This window comes from Phoca vitulina, unplaced genomic scaffold (assembly GCF_004348235.1).
Source record: "Phoca vitulina isolate PV1807 unplaced genomic scaffold, GSC_HSeal_1.0 scaffold64, whole genome shotgun sequence".
Lineage (NCBI taxonomy): Eukaryota > Metazoa > Chordata > Mammalia > Carnivora > Phocidae > Phoca > Phoca vitulina.
In genome coordinates, this window is record NW_022589767.1 from 6,895,899 (window position 1) to 6,918,173 (window position 22,275).

Genomic DNA, 22,275 nt, shown 5'->3' on the forward strand with positions numbered 1-22,275 from the left:
TCTTTCTTTCTTTCTTTCTTTCTTTCTTTCTTTCTTTCTTTCTTTCTCTTTCTTTTTCTTTCTTCTTTCTTCTGATAGATGTGATCCCAAACACTACAGATTGCCTCATTGCCCCCTAGGATTTGGAAAAATTAGAAAGGCCATCTAGGTAAGTCTCCTTCAGAAAAGAAGGTTTGCAAAGAAAAGGGTAACCCACGTAGTGCTGGCAACTATCATTGTTACGTAGATCAAGATGTGTTTCCTAAGTATTCCTCATCCTGTGAAGAAAGAATTATTTCTATAATCTCTTTTTTATCAACCAGGGTTGGTGCAGATGGTACCCGATGCCATAACCCTAGCAAAGATCCATCGCCATTCTGGACTGATAGGACCATTGAAAGAAAACACAATCAAAAAGTGGTTCAGTCAGCACAACCATTTAAAGGCAGATTATGAAAAGGTTTGTCCTGCTGTAGCTAATTTTAAATAATGTACTAAATAAGAATATGCTCTGGATCATTAGCTAATGTGGTTTATAAAAAAGTAAATTAAGTACACCTTGAGTTCTAATTCACTGTCATCAGCTTAGTAATAATGATCCAGTTTAAATGGTATATTAACTAGGTAAAATTTCTGTATTTGGTTTTACTTCCTACAGCTATCTCTTCTGAGATGATGTTCCTTGAAACTATCTCTTTCAAGTTACCTCTGCATGTCTGTACACAATCTCCAATTTCTATAAATCCCCCTCCTTCCTTTGCAATGCATTTCTTCTGCTGAGCTCTACTTTTCCAGGCCTTATTCTTTCAGTGTTTGCAGAAGGCATAATAGAGTTTTGGTTTTGGTTTTCGTTTTCGTTTTTGTTTTAGCATCTCAGAACTTTACAAAATGTAGCATTTTATTTGACTGCAAACCTTTTTTCCCACTTTACTTCATACTGGCATCTGGCCTGCAGTGTACAGATGTGCAGATTCTGCCCTACACCAGGGCTCCCAGCTAAGGGGATGAGTTGGTTAAAACCAGGCTTTGTTCTACTTGCCAAGGCATGAACTGGTACAACAGGGTCTACCCGGAAGCAGAGGTACCTTTATGCTAATTCACACAAAGATACAATATAGGCTAACATTGAGTTTGCTTGGAACTGTCCAGAGCACTGAAATTCCTTCATCCTAGGAAACACCTCAGTCCTGAGTAAACTGGGACAATTGGTCACCCGAGTTAGAACAGGCCATGATAGAGAGACCCAAGAGTTGATCTATTCCAGACTTCTGTGAGGTTAGAGTAGAACAAAATACAGGCCTTTGGAGGTCAAATAACAAAGATAAGATGACATTATCTTGAAATCTATTTTTTAGCCATTCCCAAAATTATAGCTTGAGTTTTAACAAATCTCTGGGGTTATATTATTTGAGGTATTTTCACATACATTTGCTCTTCACAACTACCATGTAAGGATATCTTTTATTATCTTCACTTTATAAGTGAAAAATATCTAGAGAGACAAATTAAATGACTTGTTCAGGTACTTGGGATATCGACAACTAAGACATAGAGTTCAGTGACACAGATTTCCACTTCAGCAGGTCAGCCACACCATTCTAGGAGACCCATTACTGTGGCCCAACCACTCACTCATGGTTACACCATGGTTACAGTCAAAGTTGCATCATTGATGAAAATGATGTGTACCCAGGAGACCATTTTGAAAATAAAGAGTAATTTTGGCAAGAAACCTCTGTTTCTTAAAGAAACAGAAGGCAAAATTGACTCAGTAGTAATCTACTTCCACCCACACAGACATTCACTGATATATACTGTACCAAATCACTTTGGGATAGCAACTGGATTACCTATTTATAAAGATAAACATAAAATATTACATATATCTCAATATGGCTTTTTCTGTGTTAAAAATTCAAAGATTCAAAATAGATATTTTAAATTTTTCTGGGGATAGGCAATATTGAATCATTTTGTTCCTTCTTTTACCTTGAAAAAAAATCATTCAATATTGTATATTTGAGACATCAAAAAACCACACCAGGAATCTTCTTCAATAAACTAAGAAAATTAGATCTGTCTGAGTAAAAGAGATATTTTGCACAATTTCAATGAAAACATCCATTAGGCCAAAGAAGAGGTTGCTTCATGTTCTTCTGTAGCCTATCAAGAACCAGTCATTTAATCATAATCTTCTCTCAACTGAGATGTAGAAGTAGTACTCGATTATGTAATTTTGCCTTTTATGATAGTTTTTACCATTAGCTCTGATGCTAATGCATTTGCTTATTTTGTGTGTGTGTGTTATCTTTGTGTTATTGTTTTTCAACTGATTAGGCCTTGAGGAACTTTTTCTATTCCTGTGCTGGCTGGTGTGTGGTAACGTTCATCCTGGGAGTCTGTGACCGACATAACGACAATATCATGCTGACAAAGTCAGGCCACATGTTTCATATTGACTTTGGAAAATTCCTAGGTCATGCACAAACATTTGGAGGGATAAAAAGGTCAGTGTGCAAATAATGTTTATTACAGTAATTAAGCAATGTCCTAGAGTGTTATGTAACATGTAATGGCATAGAAACCCAGCAGATGACTTGCTCCCCGTCTCCCCCCAGATGACATAAACATGTTTATATATCTAATAAGATTGAAGGAAATATTTTTTCAATAGATTGTTAATGGAACAAATTAGGTTTCCTCAAATTGTTAGTGGACTTCTCCCCTGAGATACTAATCCTGTTCCAGGCTGAATTGTCTGAAATATAATATTTTCATTTTCTTATAAACCTTGAATGGACAATGAGGCATGAATTCATGGTCTCAATACATCTGGTATATTGCCCATAGCAGTCACCACCCCTGGTCTAAGTATCATAAAACTAGCACATCTCCTACACTGAAATAGCCTTGAATCATTCCAAAAATACCTAGTGAGCAACTACCATTCAAGGCTCTGAGGATATAACAGTAAACAAGGCAGACACAAACCCTAATCTCTTTCTAGTAGAGATGACACACATTAAACAAGTTAGCATGCAAAGAAATAATATGAGGAAATGAGGAGTTTAATTTATTAATAAGAAACTGAAGTAAAGAAATGGGATAGAGGGTGACTGGAGCAGGGATGCTATTTTTAAAGAGGCCTCTAGGAAGAGATGAGAGACACTGTGTAATTAATGATCCACCTTGCAGAAATCCATCAGAATAGTATCCTAAGAAGAGAGAACAGCAAAAATAACAGTCATGCACATGGAAATAAGCCTAGTATGTTCCAATGACAAGAAGGCCTAGGGCCTAGAGGTGGATGGAGAGGAGCAGGTGGTAGGAGGTTAAGGTGAAGATTTCAGTGGAGGCCAGATCAAGTAGGGCACTGAGGACATGGTATGGAGGTTGGCTTTTATTTTAGGTTCAGGGGCAAGCCATTGATGGATTTCAGTGGATTTCAAAACTCTTTCCTGCTGTCCTGTGAAGCAATGAGACCAGTTAGGAGTCAACTACAATGATTAAGGCAAGACCTTAATGGAAAAGAAGTGGTAAAAACTGACAGATTGAGAATATATTTTGGAGTCAGAGTCATAGAACCTGCTAATTGATTGGACACTGGCCATGATTAATGGGCTGGGGGAGGGGCTTAGCAGGTAGGAGAAGAAAGGAAAACATTCAAGGATGACTCCTGGATTTTGGTCTTAACAAATAATTATGTCATTTACTGAACCCAAAAAGAATTGGTGGCTGAATAAGTTTTTGTTTTCTTTATTTGAATTGGGGCAAGGAAACCCAAAGTTTAAGACTAAAAATCCCTTGCTTTAAAAAGATACTTCACCTGAAAGTAGAAATGGGATCAAACCATTCTAAAGACTAATCAGTCACTTTTAGCTAAAAGCAGCTCCCCCAAAGAAGAAATAATGTCTCCTACAATATAGCATGATGAACTTTCATTAGATGGCCATTATCTGGTATTAAAATGCAAGCATAAACTACATAATATGATCTTCCCTATTTTGTAGAGACATACAAATGGAATCATTTCACTTGTTATTCTTTTCAATATATTGTCTTCTATGCTAACTACATTGAGAAAATTCACCACATCTGCATTCATTCCTTAAAAATCTACTGAGGATGGTCTGTGTGCCGAGGACTGTAATAAACCTTGGGGACACAAAGGGTAATAGTCCACATTTACCACCTCAATGGGGTTTGCTCTTTCTTAGAATACTGGAAGACAAAAACATAAATAATCACTATAAGATGTGGACAGGGCAGATAAAGAGTTGTACAGACTATTATATTAGAACATCCATAGAGGCAGGATACCTAGTTTATGAAAGACAAATGTAAATTAACATACATGAGCATATACATAATTTACTCACATAACATGCTTTCCCTAGAATCCATTCTTCCCCAGAAATTTAAAGATTAAATTATAGTTTTGACATCTTTGTTTATTTTGCTGTATGGTCTACTGGAAATTTGGGTTAACCCTTATTTATTTAACCAGCAACAGCGTTGACCATAGGGTTAAAAAAGGAATAAAAATATTTCAGTCCCACAGAAAAAGTTCAGGGAAACATAAAAAGTAAAGAATAGGTTACTAAACAATATGGTAAGTGCTGTAATGGAGATATGTACCAGGGTCTATAGAAAAGGTGGAGGCAAATTTGCTTGTTTATTAATATTACAACAGCTACTGCTGCTTCTACATTTGGCAGTTTTTTTGACATATAATATTATATTAGTTTCAGGTGTACAACATAGTGATTCAGCAATTCTATATATTACAGAATACCACAAATGTAGTCACCATCTGTCACCACACAGTTATTACAATATTATTAACTATATTCCCTATGCTGTGCATTTCATCCCTGTGACTTATTTATTTTATAACTGGAAGTTTGTACCTATTAATCCCTTTCATCTATGTTGCTACCTCCTACTTCCCTCGCTTCTGGCAACTACCAGTTCTGGGTATTTATGAGTTTGTCTCTGTTTTTTGTTTGTTTGTTTGTTTGTTGTGTTTTGTTTTTCAGATTCCACATATAAGTGAAAACATATGGTATTTGTCTTTCTCTGTCTGATTTATTTCACCTAGCCTGATACTCTCTGGAACCATTCATGTTGTCATGAATGGCAAGACTTCATTCTTTTTCATGGCTGAGTAATATTCCATTGTGTATATATGCCACATCTTTATCTATTCATCTACTGATGGACATAAACATAGGGGTGCATATATTTTTTCAAATTAATGTTTTCATTTTCTTCATGTAAATTACTGGATTATATGGTACTTCTGTTTTTAACTTTTTGAGGAACCTCCATGCTACTTTCCATAGAGACTACCCAATTTACATTCCTACCAACTGCACAAGAGTTTTGTTTTCTCCACATCCTCACCAACATTTGTTTTTTCTTGCTTTTTGGTACTAGCCATTCTAACAGCTATAAGGTGGTATCTCATTGTGGTTTTGATTTGCATTTCCCTGATGATCTGTGATATTCAGCATCTTTACATATATCTGTTGGCTGTTTGTATGTCTTATTTGGAAAAATGTCTATTCAGGTCCTCTTTTGGCAATTTGAAATCTTTTTTGTGCAATGTCTGAGGTACATGAAAATGTACCCCGCACAGATCCTTACTCATAGTAGGTTCTTTTTTTTTTTTTTAAAGATTTTATTTATTTATTTGAGAGAGAGAATGAGAGAGAGCATGAGAGGGGGGAGGGTCAGAGGGAGAAGCAGACTCCCTGCCGAGCAGGGAGCCCGATGTGGGACTCGATCCTGGGACTCCAGGATCATGACCTGAGCCGAAGGCCGTCGCTTAACCAACTGAGCCACCCAGGCGCCCAGTCATAGTAGGTTCTTAATATTGCTTATCAGGTAATAAACCATTCATAGGGAATCATTCAATCGTTCAATAATTCAATAATTATTGATTGGATCAATGAAAATGAAGTTGGCACTATCTTCCTTTGAGATTATTGATTATTGTTCACAAGTTAAGGGGGCCAACTGCAGCACTATGATCCATTTGGATTATTATTTGCAAGATTTTATCTCCATCAGTGGCTATGTAAGACTCATTAGCAATGTCTCCTTGGATTTCTGTCTTAAAACTGATACTTCTGCCCTGAGTTTAAAAGTTAAACTGAACTATTCCTACTCATTATTACTCCTATATCTTTTGAATTGTATTCTAATAATTTTCTTCCAAGTCTCTTTGGCTGTTTCAAGAGTTCATTTGAATGTTGTTTTATAAGATAACTGACTTCTTCTGTCCTAGGACCATTGGTTGTTCTTATTGGTTGCTAGGTTGACAATAGGTTTCTTATAAATCAAACCTCTGTATCCCCCTATGACACATGAACATTCTTATTTATACTACATTTTTTACATTATAGACCTGATCTTTAGAGAAAAGCCTAGCTTCACCTAACTTCTTCTAAACACATACTAGACATATTAATAACCGGCTCATAAAGTACAAAGCCAAGTATGTAAATCATGCCCTAGGACTATGCTAATCTCTCACAGTCTAGCAAAGCCATATAATGCTCTAGTAATAGCCAGTAATAACCCAGGATCATACTCCTTAAGATAAAATGCTGCACCCACTGAGACAAGAAAATACATGTATCCCAGACCCATGTGTTTATACTACTATCTACTCCTTAAAAACATAGAGGAGGAAAATATTTGTATAAATTTTTAGGTTACTAACTTTTAAGGATCACTAACACATATCAGCTAATTTCACTTCATAATACACTTGCCTAAATCATTGCTCAACTGCACATATAGAGTAGTAGTTTCCAGTTGTAGATGGTTTATGGGTTGGCAAAAAAGAAATCACGTACATACATAGGACCCCCTCTAAGTTGTAGATATATCCTTTAGCCAAGGATACAGAATTTAATAATGGAAATTAGCAGACCAACAGAGCAGAACCAGATGTAGTGTGTCTGGGAATAAATTTTCCTTTGATCTTTGGTTTCCTTAAAAGCAAGAGCAATGAGGTGATGTTTTCCTTACAAGCAGGATCTTGAGAAAGAAACTGATTTCTTGCTGGGCCATTGCCCTTTTATATTCATATTTACATCACCATTCCAGAACATCTCACACTAAACATTTATGTGATTCTGTTTAGAAAATGTCCATAGACATTGGCTCTCCTGATTCTTGGATTATATTGAGTTAGCCCAGCAACACTCTCATTTGAAATTCTTGCCCGGTGTCCCTGAACCATTCCTCTGAATTCATTTTCCCAGAAATCTGGAAAGCCCATGCTTGGACCAAATTGGGAGCTCCTGTAGACTTTCTAACTTTGAAGAAAAAAAAGAATTGTCATCTCAGTTATGAATATGAAGGATTTCAGATCCTATATATAAACAAACAATCCTTCCTTATTGGTTTTAATTAAGAGATTAGATAAAGAGAATTTATACCAATGGATTAAATCACAGGGCAATTCAGCCCTAGCATTCCTTAATGATTCTGGGGAAAATTTGGCTAACCCTTACAATGGAAACAATGAGGAATTTCACCAACTTTCTGAAGCCAATTGGTTTTTCTTTTGAAATATTGCTTAATTATTATCTTGTTTCTTTATTTTCTCTCACAAAGATTCAAATTAAAGTGGTTACCAAATTATGCATCCACAATTTTTCACTCAAATTTCCTCTGTAACAATGATTTCTATATAGCAAATTTTTCATTATTTAAAAGATATCATTGTAATAAACTGTAAATTTCAACTCAGTAATTTCTTGATGGTGACTTTCTCTTATGGAGGAGGAAAAATTAAGGAAGATCTTTTATTGGTGATGTTTATTGTTCTTCTAATTCATTGTTTCATATTTTTATTTTTTCAAACTATATTTTCACAGTCAATATGGTCTTTCACTTCAGTAATGCTAGACTTGCATGAAGTCTTTAATTTTAGAGGTTGTATGAGTGGTGGTTAAGCTTAGATACCTTGGAGATAAATTGTATGATTTTTTTTTTAATTCCGTACTACAATGTACTAATGATGTGACCTTGAACAAATGGCTTCTCTGTGATTCAATTTAGTTTTTTATGAAACAGATTTTTTTGAAGATTAACTGATACATGTAAAGTGCTTAGAAGAGTGTCTAGCATCACGTAAAGCCTCTAGAAATATTGTAATTAACTGTAATGTAAGTACTCCAAACAAAGTGACAAGAAATGAGACTGCATCTCTAGGTGATTATTGTGTCTTTGTGTTTTAAATTATTTAAATATCTTATTTTGGTACTTTTTTTAAAGTATGCACTCTGAAATTCATGAGTTGAACTATTAGTCCTTAAAGTTCTCTGACTTTGAGGCTTGTTGTCTGATTGCATTGCAATCTTGTTGGTTGCATTATTCTTCGGATTTATTTAGACTGTAAAGTATTTAACCAAGTCATTTTTTTTTTTTAAAGATTTTATTTATTTATTTGACAGAGACAGAGACAGCAAGAGCAGGAACACAAGCAGGGGGAGTGGGAGAGGGAGAAGCGGGCTTCCCACTGAGCAGGGAGCCTGATGTGGGGCTCGATCCCAGGACTCTGGGATCATGACCTGAGCCGAAGGCAGCCGCTTAACGACTGAGCCACCCAGGTGCCCTTAACCAAGTCATTCTTGACTTCTGATATAATTTCAGACATAAGAAGTGTGCTAGACCTAGATCCCTCTAGCTTGCAAGAGCATATTGTGTGTATTCCTTCTCAGCTCCATGTTCAATGACATCACTTTGGTAGCCTGAAACCAGCTATAGTGAAAATATATATATACACCATGAAAATTGACAAATGTCACAAGTAAGAGCTTTCTTTTTTTCTAAAAAAAAAAAAAAAAATGAGTTGGTTATTAAATATATGCCAGCATATCAGAGGACATAAATCCATTTAAAACAGATGAAAAATCATTCCAGAACACAGACAAAATAAAATTTCAACTCTTTCCTTTTCCTATTAAAATATTTACATGAAGATAACCAAAATATTATGTAAATATCTTCTTGTAGCATGGTTTATACCCTTTTCAAGCTTTATCCCTGTAGATCACCAATCACCAAATATAATTAATCTCAGAATTTTCATCTCAATATTAGTCATAAAAATTCCCTGTATCTATAATCATCTTGACATTATCTTCAATAGTTAATTACCACTGATTTAAAAATTTTTTGTTTAATTTCTAATTTGGGTATTGTAATGTTTATATTCTAAATATCCTTAATTTAAAACCATCCTTGAAAAAAAAAAAACTCCCTTAACAGATTAAAAGATTTTTTTGTCTTACTCTAATCATTCTGATTTAATGTAATATTCATAGTAATCCAGATGCTATATAGGCATTAATGATCTCCTACATGCTTTAATTACTATCTTAATGTTCTTTGAAATTAGGTGAGTCTCATTGGTCTGTTATTCACACCGTTGTTTATTAATAAACATTGTGGTTCTTTTTACTGAAAGCAGTATCTGAAAAAAAGCACACTTCCCAATACCTCTCCAACTGTGAGTGCCTTAAGGGCATCTTTGTATCTTAAGCACCTAGCTAGTTCCTGACACTTAGCAGAGGCTCAGTTTTGGTTGATTGAAGGATCACTACAAAAATGTCATAAAATTTACCTCTCTTGACCTAAGAAAGTACAATTTTTCTGAAGATAAAATTATTAATAACCTGCTATATTCTGTTATTCTAACTACAAATTTACCAAGGGATTTTTAGTTAATGGTAAAAAGTCTACATATGGGAGTCTGGGGAATGAGACTCAAAATTTGATAATCATTACCTCACACCGATTAAGATGGATAATATTAAAAAACAGAAAACAAGTCTTGGTGAGAATGAGAAGAAATTGGACCTCCTGTACAATGTTAGTGAAAATGTAAAATGGTCCCACTACTATGGGACAGAGTATGGCCTCAAAAAATATTATGTTTCTCAAAAAACTTATAAAAAATTACCATATGATCCAGCAATTCTACTTCTGGGTATGTACTCAAAAGAATTGAAAGCAGGGTCTCAAAGAGATCTTTGTACACTCATGTTTATAGCAGCATTATTCACAATAACTAAAATGTGGAAGCAAACCAAGGGTCCATTACAGATGAATGGATAAGCAGAATGTGGCATATAGATACAATAGAATATTATTCAGCCTTAAAAGGAAGGAAATTCTAACACGTACTACAACATGGATGAACCTTGAGGACATTATGTTAAGTGAAATAAACCAGCCACAAAAAGACAAATACTGCATGATTTCACTTACATGAGGTACTTAGGGTAATCACAATCATAGAAACAAAAAGCAAAATAGTGGTGGCCAGCTGCTGGGTGGAGGGGGGAATGGGGAGTTATTGTTTAATGAGTATAGTGTTTCAGTTTTATAAGATGAAAAGAATTATGCAGATGGATGATGGCGATGGGTTGCACAATATTATGAATATATTTAATACCCCTGAACTATACATTTAAAAATTGTTGAGATGATAAATTGTTTGTAATGTGCATTCTACCACAACAAAATAATTGAAAAAAAAATTGGTACACTATAAGTTTCACAAAGCCAGTCCCAGGCAAACTACAACTAATATCTGAATAGTGCTCTGATGTTCAAAGTACTCTCAGATAGACTTATTGCCAGAGAAAGTTTGTTCCGTCATTTTCATCTACTCACTATCATTTCTCCTTCTCCCACCCCCCTTATTATTCCACTAGGTTTTATTATCTGGTTTCTTCTGAGTAACCTTTTTTATATCTACCTCCTTCCCAGTATATGTAGAAAACAGTTCCTCCAATTAAAAAAAAAAAAAAATGCATTTTCTTCAAAGAGAGACTTGTAAGTTTTCAGATGAGAAGAATGGGGGATGATTAAGTGCTTAAGAAAGGATGGAGTGTTTGAGAAAGAGGGAATAAAAGGAACAAAATGAGAGAGCGAAGAAGAGAGGGAGAGAGAACAATTAAAATAGTGGGAGGATTCTGCCTTCTGGCACTCAGTGTGTCTGTACTCCATTATGAACAAAGTATGCTTGACATGGAGGATATGCAAGCTCTCCTCAGTTAGTCGAAGGTACAATGTGCTTGTCAATATAAGCATCTTATAGATTCAACTGAGTCTGAATCTAGTTTTTAAAGAAAGGTTACACATATCTCCTAAACGTGAGCCTAGTATAAAAACTTCATCTGGTGTCCAACTGAAGAAACAGTACCTACTCCTATACAGAGTTTAACTCATGGTGTTAAACTTAGTAAGAGATAAAATGTCCATTTCAAGCATGATTCATAAATTTTGATCATGCAAATGGTAACTTTATGGGCGATTTAAATGTTTTCAGAGGCAACTTGGACTATTCTTGATTTTCATTTCCAACTTGATTTGAGAACCTAATCCTATTTAAGATGTGATAATACAATCCAATTTTACACAAGCATTATGGCATTGATAATCTTTTCCTCATAGTTAGACTAACATCTGTTCCAAGCATACTCTGGAATTCCATGCAAAGCATAACTGTACACTTATTCTTGAACTTAAACTCAAAGGAGGAAACATGAGATTTTAGAGGTGCTGACCTGACCAATCTCTTCTTGTCCTCATAAAATCCTGACCTACTATAAATTCACACCCAAAATATCAAACTTAAGAAAGTACGACTGATCATTTTAAGAGGTAGCTGTTCTAACAACCCTTTTCAAACAAGAGAGATAATGTATCTGAGCCTGACAGGAACACCAGAGTCAGTATCTAAAGTTTCTAAGCAGTTTAAGATCAGGGTTCTCTCAGAGTCTATGGACCCACAGTGTATCTACAAGAGGCTAGACTAGGAGGAAAAAAAAACATATTTTACACTTAACAGATTATTGGTGAGAGTCCCCTTAGTTAATAATTGCTGAGAACTTGGAGATCTCATGGGGCGTTAAATGTTCTTTTGGTAATGTACATGCACCCTTAATGTTTTCTCTATATTGCACATAGGAGATTTCCTGTGTTGTGTAATTATATGAGGTTCTATCCTATCCAATGAAGATTCCAAATTTGCCTTCTCAATTAACTCATAGATATTAGACAAGAGACTTGGGTTGTTTCTGTTGGACAGCAAAATGTGTTCTCTGAAATGTAGGTCGTTTGTGATATCAGGAAAAGTGTAGGCTTAAACATTCTCCAATGTATTCTGTTTTCTGCATTCATTTATTTGTATACTAATATCACCATTCACTATGATGGGAGTCTGCAATTTTTTAAATCTCTAAGAAAATATATTTTAATGTTACTGTGATATTTCCTGGGGGCAAAACCATCTGAAATTCATGAAATTAATAATAATAATTTCAGTAATAAAAATAAAATATATCTCATTACTGAGTCCCACATTTCAATTCAGGGTACAAATACATATTCAAACACTTGAGTCTAAAGTTTGGGACTAAAGTTTATGTCCATTTACTGACATTTTCAGTTGCTCAAGTAAATACTAGATGAACTATAGTATAAAAAAAAGAAATATATATGTTCACAGAGCCCGGGAGACAGATTCTATTGTCATGAATCCTTCATAGAGTTCTCTGTCTTTCCATTTCACTCTCCAGATCCCCTGCCTCCATCAGCAACATTGAAATAGGTAGTTCTTCTCACATCGCTCAGTATTATCACTGGAAGTGGCAAAAAGGAAGCATTCCTTAATGTGATGCTGCATCATCTGGTATAGGGAATCAGATTCTAAAGGAAATTGTCAAAATTACCCTTTAGAGCCTCATAAGTACTTGGTATGCATTAGCTAATTAATCCTCACAGGAACTCTTTGAGGCAGCTGCTATTATTTTCTCTAATTTACAGATCAAGAACTAAGACAGAGAAAAGTCTTAGTTGTTATAACTTGTCCAAAATCATGCGCAGTAGGTGGTAGGACCCTTGGGAAGATGCCATGTAGGAAACTGATACTCCCATTTCTCAATAATCCCAGCACACTCCCTTTTCTCTCCAGTACTGGGACAGATGGCTGTTTCTTTAGTTAGTTACCTGCATTTATGGCCACGATATATATTAAATTCATATCTTTAACATCTACAGTCAAATATGTTGCAAGATGATTGTACTGTGAGAGGCATTCACAAACTAAGACCATGTGGTAAAGTAGCAGGGCCACTCTCCCATCTATGGGCAATGTGCTCTCAGGGTGAAAAAGCAGGCACAATTGTCATTCTCTTTTAATTTTTTTTCTCATATTTAAAAAAAGCCATCTAATAAAAATAGCTAAGAGAAGTTAAATGCTTGTGGGATGTGACTCTAGTTTTCAGAGCCCACCAGGGACTGTTTTATTGAACTTCGGATGGCCAAAGACCACTCTGAGCTGTTGGGATGAAGCCCAAGGGTTATTATCTAGACTGTAGAATTCACACTGGAGGAAGTTACTTCTGTGAATTATGGTGTCCTTAAATAGCTTATGTGCTCAATACTTTAAAATCAAACATCATTCAGAAGGGGGGGAAATCGGAGGGGGAGAAGAACCATGAGAGACGATGGACTCTGAAAAACAAACTGAGGGTTCTAGAGGGGAGGGGGGTGGGAGGATGGGTTAGCCTGGTGATGGGTATTGAGGAGGGCACGTTCTGCATGGAGCACTGGGTGTTATGCACAAACAATGAAGCATGGAACACTATATCTAAAACTAAGGATGTAATGTATGGGGATTAACATAACAATAAAAAAATTAAAAAAAAAATCAAACATCATTCATTTTTAAAGTATGTATATATTTGCTTAAGGAATAAAACAATAAATGGAAGACCACTCATTTTAAGGATACAGCACCTCAGTTATTTCAGAGGATATCCATTACAATTAGGATGCTTGGTCCATTTTCCTTAAAAATATATTTCAGAATAGGGCAGTCTCCACTGTGAGGGCTAGTGATATTGAGAAGATTTCAAGAGGAAGTGTAACAATAGCAGGACTTTGAAGAAAGTGTGAGAGCTTAAATTAGTGGGAAAAAGAAGAAAGAAGCCTATATTTAACAGTCGAGTATTGTGAATAAAAGTGTGAAGGCAGAAGATAAGCATGTGCCATAACCCACTCATCTTTCTCTGTGCTACACCACAGCAGCCAAGTGCTGCAAGAAACCATCAAGAGGGGCGCCTGGGTGGCTCAGTTGTTAAGTGTCTGCCTTCAGCTCAGGCCATGATCCCAGGGTCCTGGGATCGAACCCCGCATCGGGCTCCCTGCTCAGCAGGAAGCCTGCTTCTCCCTCTCCCACTCCCCCGCTTGTGTTCCCTCTCTCGCCTGTCTCTCTCTGTCAAATAAATAAATAAAAAATCTTAAAAAAAAAAAAAAAAAGAAACCATCAAGACTACAGGGCAAAAATTGTCCCCATTTTCAAATAGGCTGTCCTCACAGCCCAGCAATCCCACAATGCTTCTGTGCTCATCTCACTATTTCATGCTCCACAAGGATTTGTACTTTATTCTTGCAGGATGAAATTCAGATCCCTCCTAACCATTATTCTCCACTCCCTACTTAGATAGACAACCACAACTCCTACTTTATTGGGAAAATAGAAACAGTAACAGAGCCTGCTTTTCTACTCAATACAAAACTCACAAACTTAATTACATCTTAATTACATAAACTTCTTCCTTCATGTTAGAGTAGATTTGTTTTTCCCTTCTAAACCAATCCCTCCATTGTGCTTTAGAGCCATTTCCCACCCACCTCCTAACATACATTATACTATCAATAATTCATTTTTCCTTGCATATTTATCCTCTCCCTCTTAAATAATCCTTTTAAATATCCTTGTCTCTCCAAAGTTTAAATAACCTTGCCTCAAATGCCCAATTTCCATGCCACTTTGCTCATCACAAACTTCCTCAAGGAGTTGTCTAAATTCTTGACATCTTTTCCTTACTTTTCATTCCATAACCACTTCAATCTGACTTTATGCTTTATTAGATGATAAAATCAGGGGCATCTGGGTGGCTCTGTAGGTTGAGCAACTGACTCTTGATTTCAGCTCAGGTCTATCTCAGGGTCCTGGGATTGAGCAGCAGGGGAGTCTGCTCGAGATTCTCTCCCTCTCCCTCTGCCCCTCCCCCTGGTGCACGCTCTCTCTCTTTCTCTTTCTCTCTAATAAATAAGTAAATCTTTTAAAAATGATAAGATCAACAATGACCTGCATAGTGTTTAATTCAATAAATCCATTCCTTATTTTACCTGATTTATCAGCAGATTTCAATGGTATTAACTTCTCCTTCCTCCAAATACCTCTCCACTTGCCTTCTTGAATAGTTTATCACTCTCTGGTTTTTTTTCCCTTTCTCAGTATTCAATGCAGGAGATTCCCTTGTACCATACCACTAAATGTTAAATTCCACAAGACTCATCTTAACCCTCTTCTCTTAACTCCCTGCAGTCTCCACCAAACTAGTATCAGCCACCCAAGGCTTCTATCAGTATCAATATCCAGATGACTCATACAAATTTTTATTTAACATTTTATTTTGAGATAATTGTAGATTCACATACAGTTGTAAGAAATAATACAAAGGAATCCCATGTACCCTTTGCCAGTTCCCCCTAACAGTAACATCTTATAAAATCGTAGTATAATATCATAACCAGGATATTGATATTGATATAGTCCAGATGCAGAAGAGTTTCAAAGCCCCTAGTATTCTTTGTTGCCCTTCTATGGTCATATTCACTTTCCTCTCACCCTTGTCCCCTTCCATTCTTGTCCACTAATTTGTTCTTCATTTCTATAATTTTGTCTTTTCAAGAATATTATGTAAATGTAATCAGATGGTATGTAACCTTTTGGGATTGGCTTTTTCACACAGCATAATTCTCTGGAGAGCCACCCAAGCTGTTCTGTGTATCAGTAGTTTGTTCCTATTATTGACAAATAATAGCCCATAGTATGGATAAACCACAGTTTGTTTAATTATTTGCTGATGGAAGGACATCTGGATTATTTCCAGTTTCTAGGTATTACAAATAAAGCTGCCATGGGGGTGCCTGGGTGGCTCAGATGGTTAAGCATCTGCCTTCGGCTCAGGTCATGATCCCAGGGTCCTGGAATCGAGCCTCACTAGGACTCCCTGCTCCAGTGGGGAGTCCGCTTCTCCCTCTCCCCCTGCTCCCTCCCCCCACTCACGCTCTCTCTCCCCTCTCTCTCTCTCAAATAAATAAATAAAATCTTTTAAAAAATAAAGCTACTATGAACAGTCATGTATAGGCTTCTGTCTGAATATAAATTTTCATTTCTCTGAGACAAATTTCCAAAAATATAATTGCCAGGTTGTATGGTAGTTGTGATGTGGGAAACAAAGGCAAAAGAAAAATTAAATTTCCATACTACTTACAGCCCACTGACAAGTTCTTGAAACAGGCAGAGTGACATTCCTCTAGGAACTCAGCTGCCTGGAAGTTAATACTTTGCTAAGAGCAAATCAGTCTTAGCTTAACATTATCCCAGCAGCCCAGGATCCTGTAAGTCTACTTTAACATATAAAAATTCCTTTGGAAACTTCCTTTATCTCTAACCCCCAAGATATATGTTGGCAATCATCCCCCCAGCATATGACCCACTGATATACATCTGCAGGGCCTCATGACTAGGGTCTTACTAGACAGTGATAAATGACCTTTTCCTACCAAAACCAACCCCCTTCAGGTCCTGGAAACCTTGCTTCCAAAATTCCTATCCCTAACCCTCCTCCCAACTTGAAATTATATGATTGGCTACTCCTCATGACCACAGGGCAACTCTTTCTGCCCACAGGTCCTGTGCTTTACTAAAACCATCTTTTTGCACCAAAGACATCTCAAGAATTCTTTCTTTTGTACATCAGTTGCACGTTGTTGTTGTTGTTGTTTAAGAAACTACCAAGTGGACTACCAAGTGGTCTTCCCGAGTAGCTATACCATTTTACATTAACACATCAATGTATGAGTGATCCAGTTTCTCCATAACCTTGCAAGCATTTAGTATTGTCATTAACTTTTTATTTTAGCCATTCTGATAGGTATGTAGTGATATCTTATTGTGGTTTTAATTTGCATTCCCTAACAGCTGATGTTGAACGTTCTTTCATGTGTTAATTTACCATCTGCATATCCTCTTCTGTTGTCTTTTCATATCTTTTGCCAATTTTCTAATTATATTGTTTGATTTTCTTTTACAGTTAAATTTTGAGACTTCTTTATAAATTATAGGTACTACTCTTCTGCTGGCTATGTGATCTGCAAAAACTGTCTCCCAGTCTATAACTTGTCTTTTTATTCTCTTAAAAACTCTCTGCATAGCCCTAGATCCCAAAGATTTTCTTCTACATTTTTTTCTAAAAGTTTTATAGTTTTACATTTTATATTTAAGTCTGTAATCCACTTTAAGTTAACTTTTATATTAGGTATGAGGTTTTGATCTCTTTTTGCCTATGAATGTCCAGTTGCTCCAGTATCATCTGATCAAAAGCCTATATCCTTTTTCCACTGGATTGCTTTTGCACCTTCACCAAAAATCAGTTGCAAAAATCATATTTGCATGAGTTTATTTCTGTTATTTATCCTGTTCAAATGATCTATTTGTCTACCCCTCTAATGCAGGATAGTTGGAAGAAAGGCAGGCAGGGACAAGGGGCTCCTGCCCTAAGAGGAAACCAAACTTAAAAGATTTTTACACCACCCTGGAAGGAACCCTCCACTCTTTCCTACATGATAGGTAGACGACAAAAACCTGATTGGATGACAGGCACGTGGAGTGTTAATCAGATTAAAACAGCCCACCAACCAGCCCATAAAAACCCCTAGACTTAGAAACTCAGGTGGCAACCCTCTCGGGTCCCCTCCTTCTTGGGGAACTTTGTACTATCACTCAATAACTATGGCTCAATAAACTTTCCTTTGCTGCCTCCACACTTCCCCGGTCTGGTTCCTTCCTCTTCATTCTTCAAAGTGGCGTGACAAAGAACTGAAGACACTAAAGAAAAAGAAATCCTGTAACACCTCCACCAATACCAGTTCCTTACTCAACTGTCCCTGATACCACACAGACAGGGGACTTAGGTCCCTCATTACAACTTGGTGAGAATGGAATTTTAGGATCCCTTTAGAGCCTTCACTGGTGTGGTGGGGGAGTGGAGTTATGTTTTGGGGGGTTTTTTGTTTGTTTGTTTGTTTGTTAGTTTGTTTTTCTGCAATATTTGGCTGGAGTAGAGTGGTTATTGTCTAAAATTTTCTGTCTCATTAGGCTACCCTTTTCCTGGGCCTTTGGCTAGAAAGAGCAGGCTTTTCTTGGCAATTTTTTTTTGTCTGCACCCACTGGCATTTTCAGACTGCCATCTCCTTGAGCTCTATGTTTGGAATATATGTGGCAAAAAGAACACCCAAAGAATTCACCACCATGTTGTTTCTTGAGTCCTGAGGTCCTTAGGTAGTCAAAGTAGTAATCTAACTCACAAAATTTTACCTCCAGGCTAGATCTTTTCTTTATGGTCTGGAAATAAGTATCACAATACCTCATTGTCATCTGCTCCTGTATGTCTCAAAGACACCTCAAAAGTAACTCGTTCAAAGCTGAACCCACTCTGAACGTTGCACTATAGTCTTCCTGACACACAATCCAAAAATGTAAAGGTGTTCCTAACATTCTTCTCCTTTTCATTTTGAACCATATGAAGTCCTCTTGGTTTTTGATTCAAAATATTTGTTGTCTTCCCACTTCTCTGTATCTGCATAACACAATCCTAATCTGAGCTATGCTCATATCTAATCAAAATCTTTTGCAAAAGTCTCTTATCTGATCTACTCACATACACCTTCCCTTTTCCAAATTCTTCTCCATGTTACAGCTGGAGGGACCTTTTCAAAACACTGTCATTATTATCAATACGTTTTTATTGCTTTTAGAATATTTATTTTTAAAATCTTTAACCTTACCTATAAGCCTCACACATATCTATTGTAGATGCTCAATAAATATTTGTTGATAAATAACTATAGTACTCTAACATTTTGGGTGCATGCCTCCCTAGCTGGATTAAAGTCACCTAATGGAGAGACATATCCTGAAAACTTATGCACTCTCAGTGCAATGATGATGATCTTAGTATTCTAATGAGTTTATACAAGGAGATTACATCTACAAAATGGTTAAAGGGGGAGTTAATGCATAAATAATAACAGACAGCAAATTATTAATTGTCCTGCTATTTCCCATATCAAATGAATTTATTTGTCTCCTTAATAATTAGTATTTGTTTGTAACAGAAATATCCTTAAATTTCTCAAGTATATATGCATTTTTAAAGTACTACTTACTTCTCACTTATATTGGACATCTAGAAATTATTCTCAGCATTTTTACAGGATAATACTTTCAGAGAAGGACTGATTATAAGTTAATAAAAAGATTAACTTTGACAACGAAATGACAGAATTATAACAAATAAGATGTTCACATGGCCTTCCCACATAAATGTTAAATTATCTAACTTTTTCACTGCATGAGCTATGTATATTTACTGTTGCATCCATTGCAGAATACCATCAAAATATTGTTTGAGACATTAAGAGTAGATAAAGGAAAGAAAATAATGTCTCTCCCCTTGAAAATCACACAGGTCATTTGGGGGAAAAGTCATAAGACAATTAAGACTATAAAGAATAAAATATATTAGCTGTAGGGCTAAATTAAAAGATAAGGCAAAGTAGGAGAGAAATTGGCAAAGGATGGGTAAATTAGAGAAGACTTACTAGAAAAAAAATTAGGACATTAGGTGAGAGACAGAGAGAGAGAGAGAGAGAGAGAGAGAGAAACATGGCCAGAAGCAGGAAACAATACAGGTAAAAGGTACAGAAGCAAGAACAGGTAGGGCTTAGGCAAATAATAGTAAAACTACTAATCTGGAAATAGAAACAGTAGGATAGTCACAACAAGAAATTTCTGGTAAAATTGTCCAGCTACAAGTGAGAGGTTTTCAGCATATGAATCAGAATGCAATAACAGTATGGACTCTAAGAGATCAAATAGTTTCCAATCTTCTCTCTTGCCACAACCAATTTATATCTCAGATTTATAAGTATTGCTTAAATTCCAGACATAGTCTCCAATACATTAATTCTATGACCTCGGATTAGGTTTGCATTTGAGTGAACTGATAAAGCACATCCCAGCTACGATTCTTACAGCTTGTAGGGATGGGATAGGATTCTGTTTCATGTGCGCAGCTTCTTTCCATTCATAGAAAATTTTAGTCTAAGTCATTTTAAAGATTGGTCAGAAGTGAGTCATGCAAGTCATATAGAAAAAATGTAGCATTTTATTTTGTTGGACCCACTGAAAATTTAGATTATGATAATATTTAAACACAGCTAAGATTGGGTCCTTCAATATTATTATTAGTTCATATTTTCTCTAACTTAGATATGTTTCTTTGTGTATTTGACTTTCTGCTGTGGTGTTTCTTCATTTGATTTATAATGGTGGTTACCACAGAAGGAGGAAATGTGTTATCACATGAACCTGAGCATAATTACAACAACTTTCCAAGGGAAATCCACTTGGTCAAGCATATGGAAGAAAAAAGGATATATATCACATTAGAAAAGAAAATTTAAGGAAGTTGTACGATTTAAGACTCTCTTAAAATTATTTCAAAAGTTCTATTCAATATAATAAAAATAAATATAGTATAAAGAGTAGGAAAAAAATTAGAAAATTCTTATACATAGAAATATATTTTTTTCTGATTATGAGAGTCTGGAATATTGCTAAAACTCTAGTAAGGGGCGCCTGGGTGGCTCAGTCGTTAAGCGTCTGCCTTCGGCTCAGGTCAGGATCCCAGGGTCCTGGGATCGAGCCCCGCATCGGGCTCCCTGCTCAGCGGGAAGCCTGCTTCTCCCTCTCCCACTCCCCCTGCTTGTGTTCCTTCTCTCGCTTTGTATCTCTCTGTCAAATAAATAAATAAAATCTTTAAAAAAAAAAAAAAACTCTAGTAAAATGTTAGCGATAGTGATGACTACATGTGTGAGCTATATAGAAAAAGTGCTACCAAATTCAAAGGTCCACTTAAGGGTTTTTGCAGACAAAGAGGTTACATGGAGTTGCTGGGAGTAAATTAAACCTTGAAGGAAGGATGGAAATTCACTGGCAGCATTTTTGTAGAGAGAAGGAGATTTAGTTATGACAAAATTCAGCTCTGAGAACCCATTCATTTTTATTAGTTTGAGGACTAATAATAGTATTTAACATTAGTTGAGTGCTCACTACGTGCCAGACTGTGTTCTAACTGTTATATGCTTTAACCTGTTTAATCCTTTCAAAAGTCCCAAGAGTCAACTGCCCTTGTCTTCATTTTACAGAGGAGGAAATTAAGGCATGGAGAGGACAGGTAACTTGCCCAGAATCACAGAAGTAGTAAGTGCTAGAACATGATTGAAAACATGGCTAACAAGGGCCTGAAATCTGTGCCCCCTGCATAGAGCTTCTAATCATAGCAATTCAAAAGTGTGTAGCCTTCTCTATGTGTCATGCATTTGTGTACATGTTTTTAGTAATCTTCACAGCAATTCTAAGAGCTAGGTATTACCGACCTCAGAGATGAGGAAATTGAGATACAGCAGGTCTGGGATTAGAACCCACCGTATATCTCCTGTTCTCAATAGCTCTGCTTCCAGCTTGGCTAAAATACAGGGCTATAAAGTAAATTCATAGCATACAGATTGGATAAATCAATGAAGGCCAAAAATAAAAGGATTTGAGGCAAACATTTTAAAATTTGGACTTGATTCTTTTTTTTTTTTAAGATTTTATTTTTTCATTTGAGAGAGAGAGAATGAGAGAGAGCATGGGGGGGGGAGGGTCAGAGGGAGAAGCAGACTCCCCGCTGAGCAGGGAGTCTGCTTCTCCCTCTCCCGCTCCCCGCTCTTGTGCTCTCTCTCTCTCAAATAAATAAATAAAATCTTTAAAAAAAAATAAAATAAAATAAACTTTGTTCAAGGAATGAATGACTGAATGAATGAATATAAAGTTAAGATACTGTTACACCAGCCTCCCCACCAGTCAATGGTAGCATGGATCGCTAAAATAAATAAATAAAATAAAATAATTACAATCAAACAGAGGTAGATTATTTATTTTCTTTAAAATACTTGCCTGTGGTCAGATTCTACTGATCCAGATCAGCTACAAAATGCCTGGGTTGTAGCTTTCTGATCTGAATATCTACACTTCTGAGATGTCTAAGTTAGATTAGCAAGATTTTTCATTCTATTGTA

General features: G+C 36.1%; 1 protein-coding gene across 2 annotated transcripts in view; it reads left to right on the plus strand.

Annotated features, from left to right (window-relative positions):
- Positions 1-22,275, plus strand: part of PIK3C2G (phosphatidylinositol-4-phosphate 3-kinase catalytic subunit type 2 gamma) — a 340,658-nt gene that overhangs the window by 215,935 nt on the left and 102,448 nt on the right. For both annotated transcript variants that reach the window (XM_032391756.1, XM_032391757.1), the window contains 2 exons: positions 303-439; positions 2,317-2,486. In XM_032391756.1, the coding sequence (XP_032247647.1) occupies positions 303-439; positions 2,317-2,486 (307 nt within the window). The remainder of the gene's footprint in view (positions 1-302; positions 440-2,316; positions 2,487-22,275) is intronic.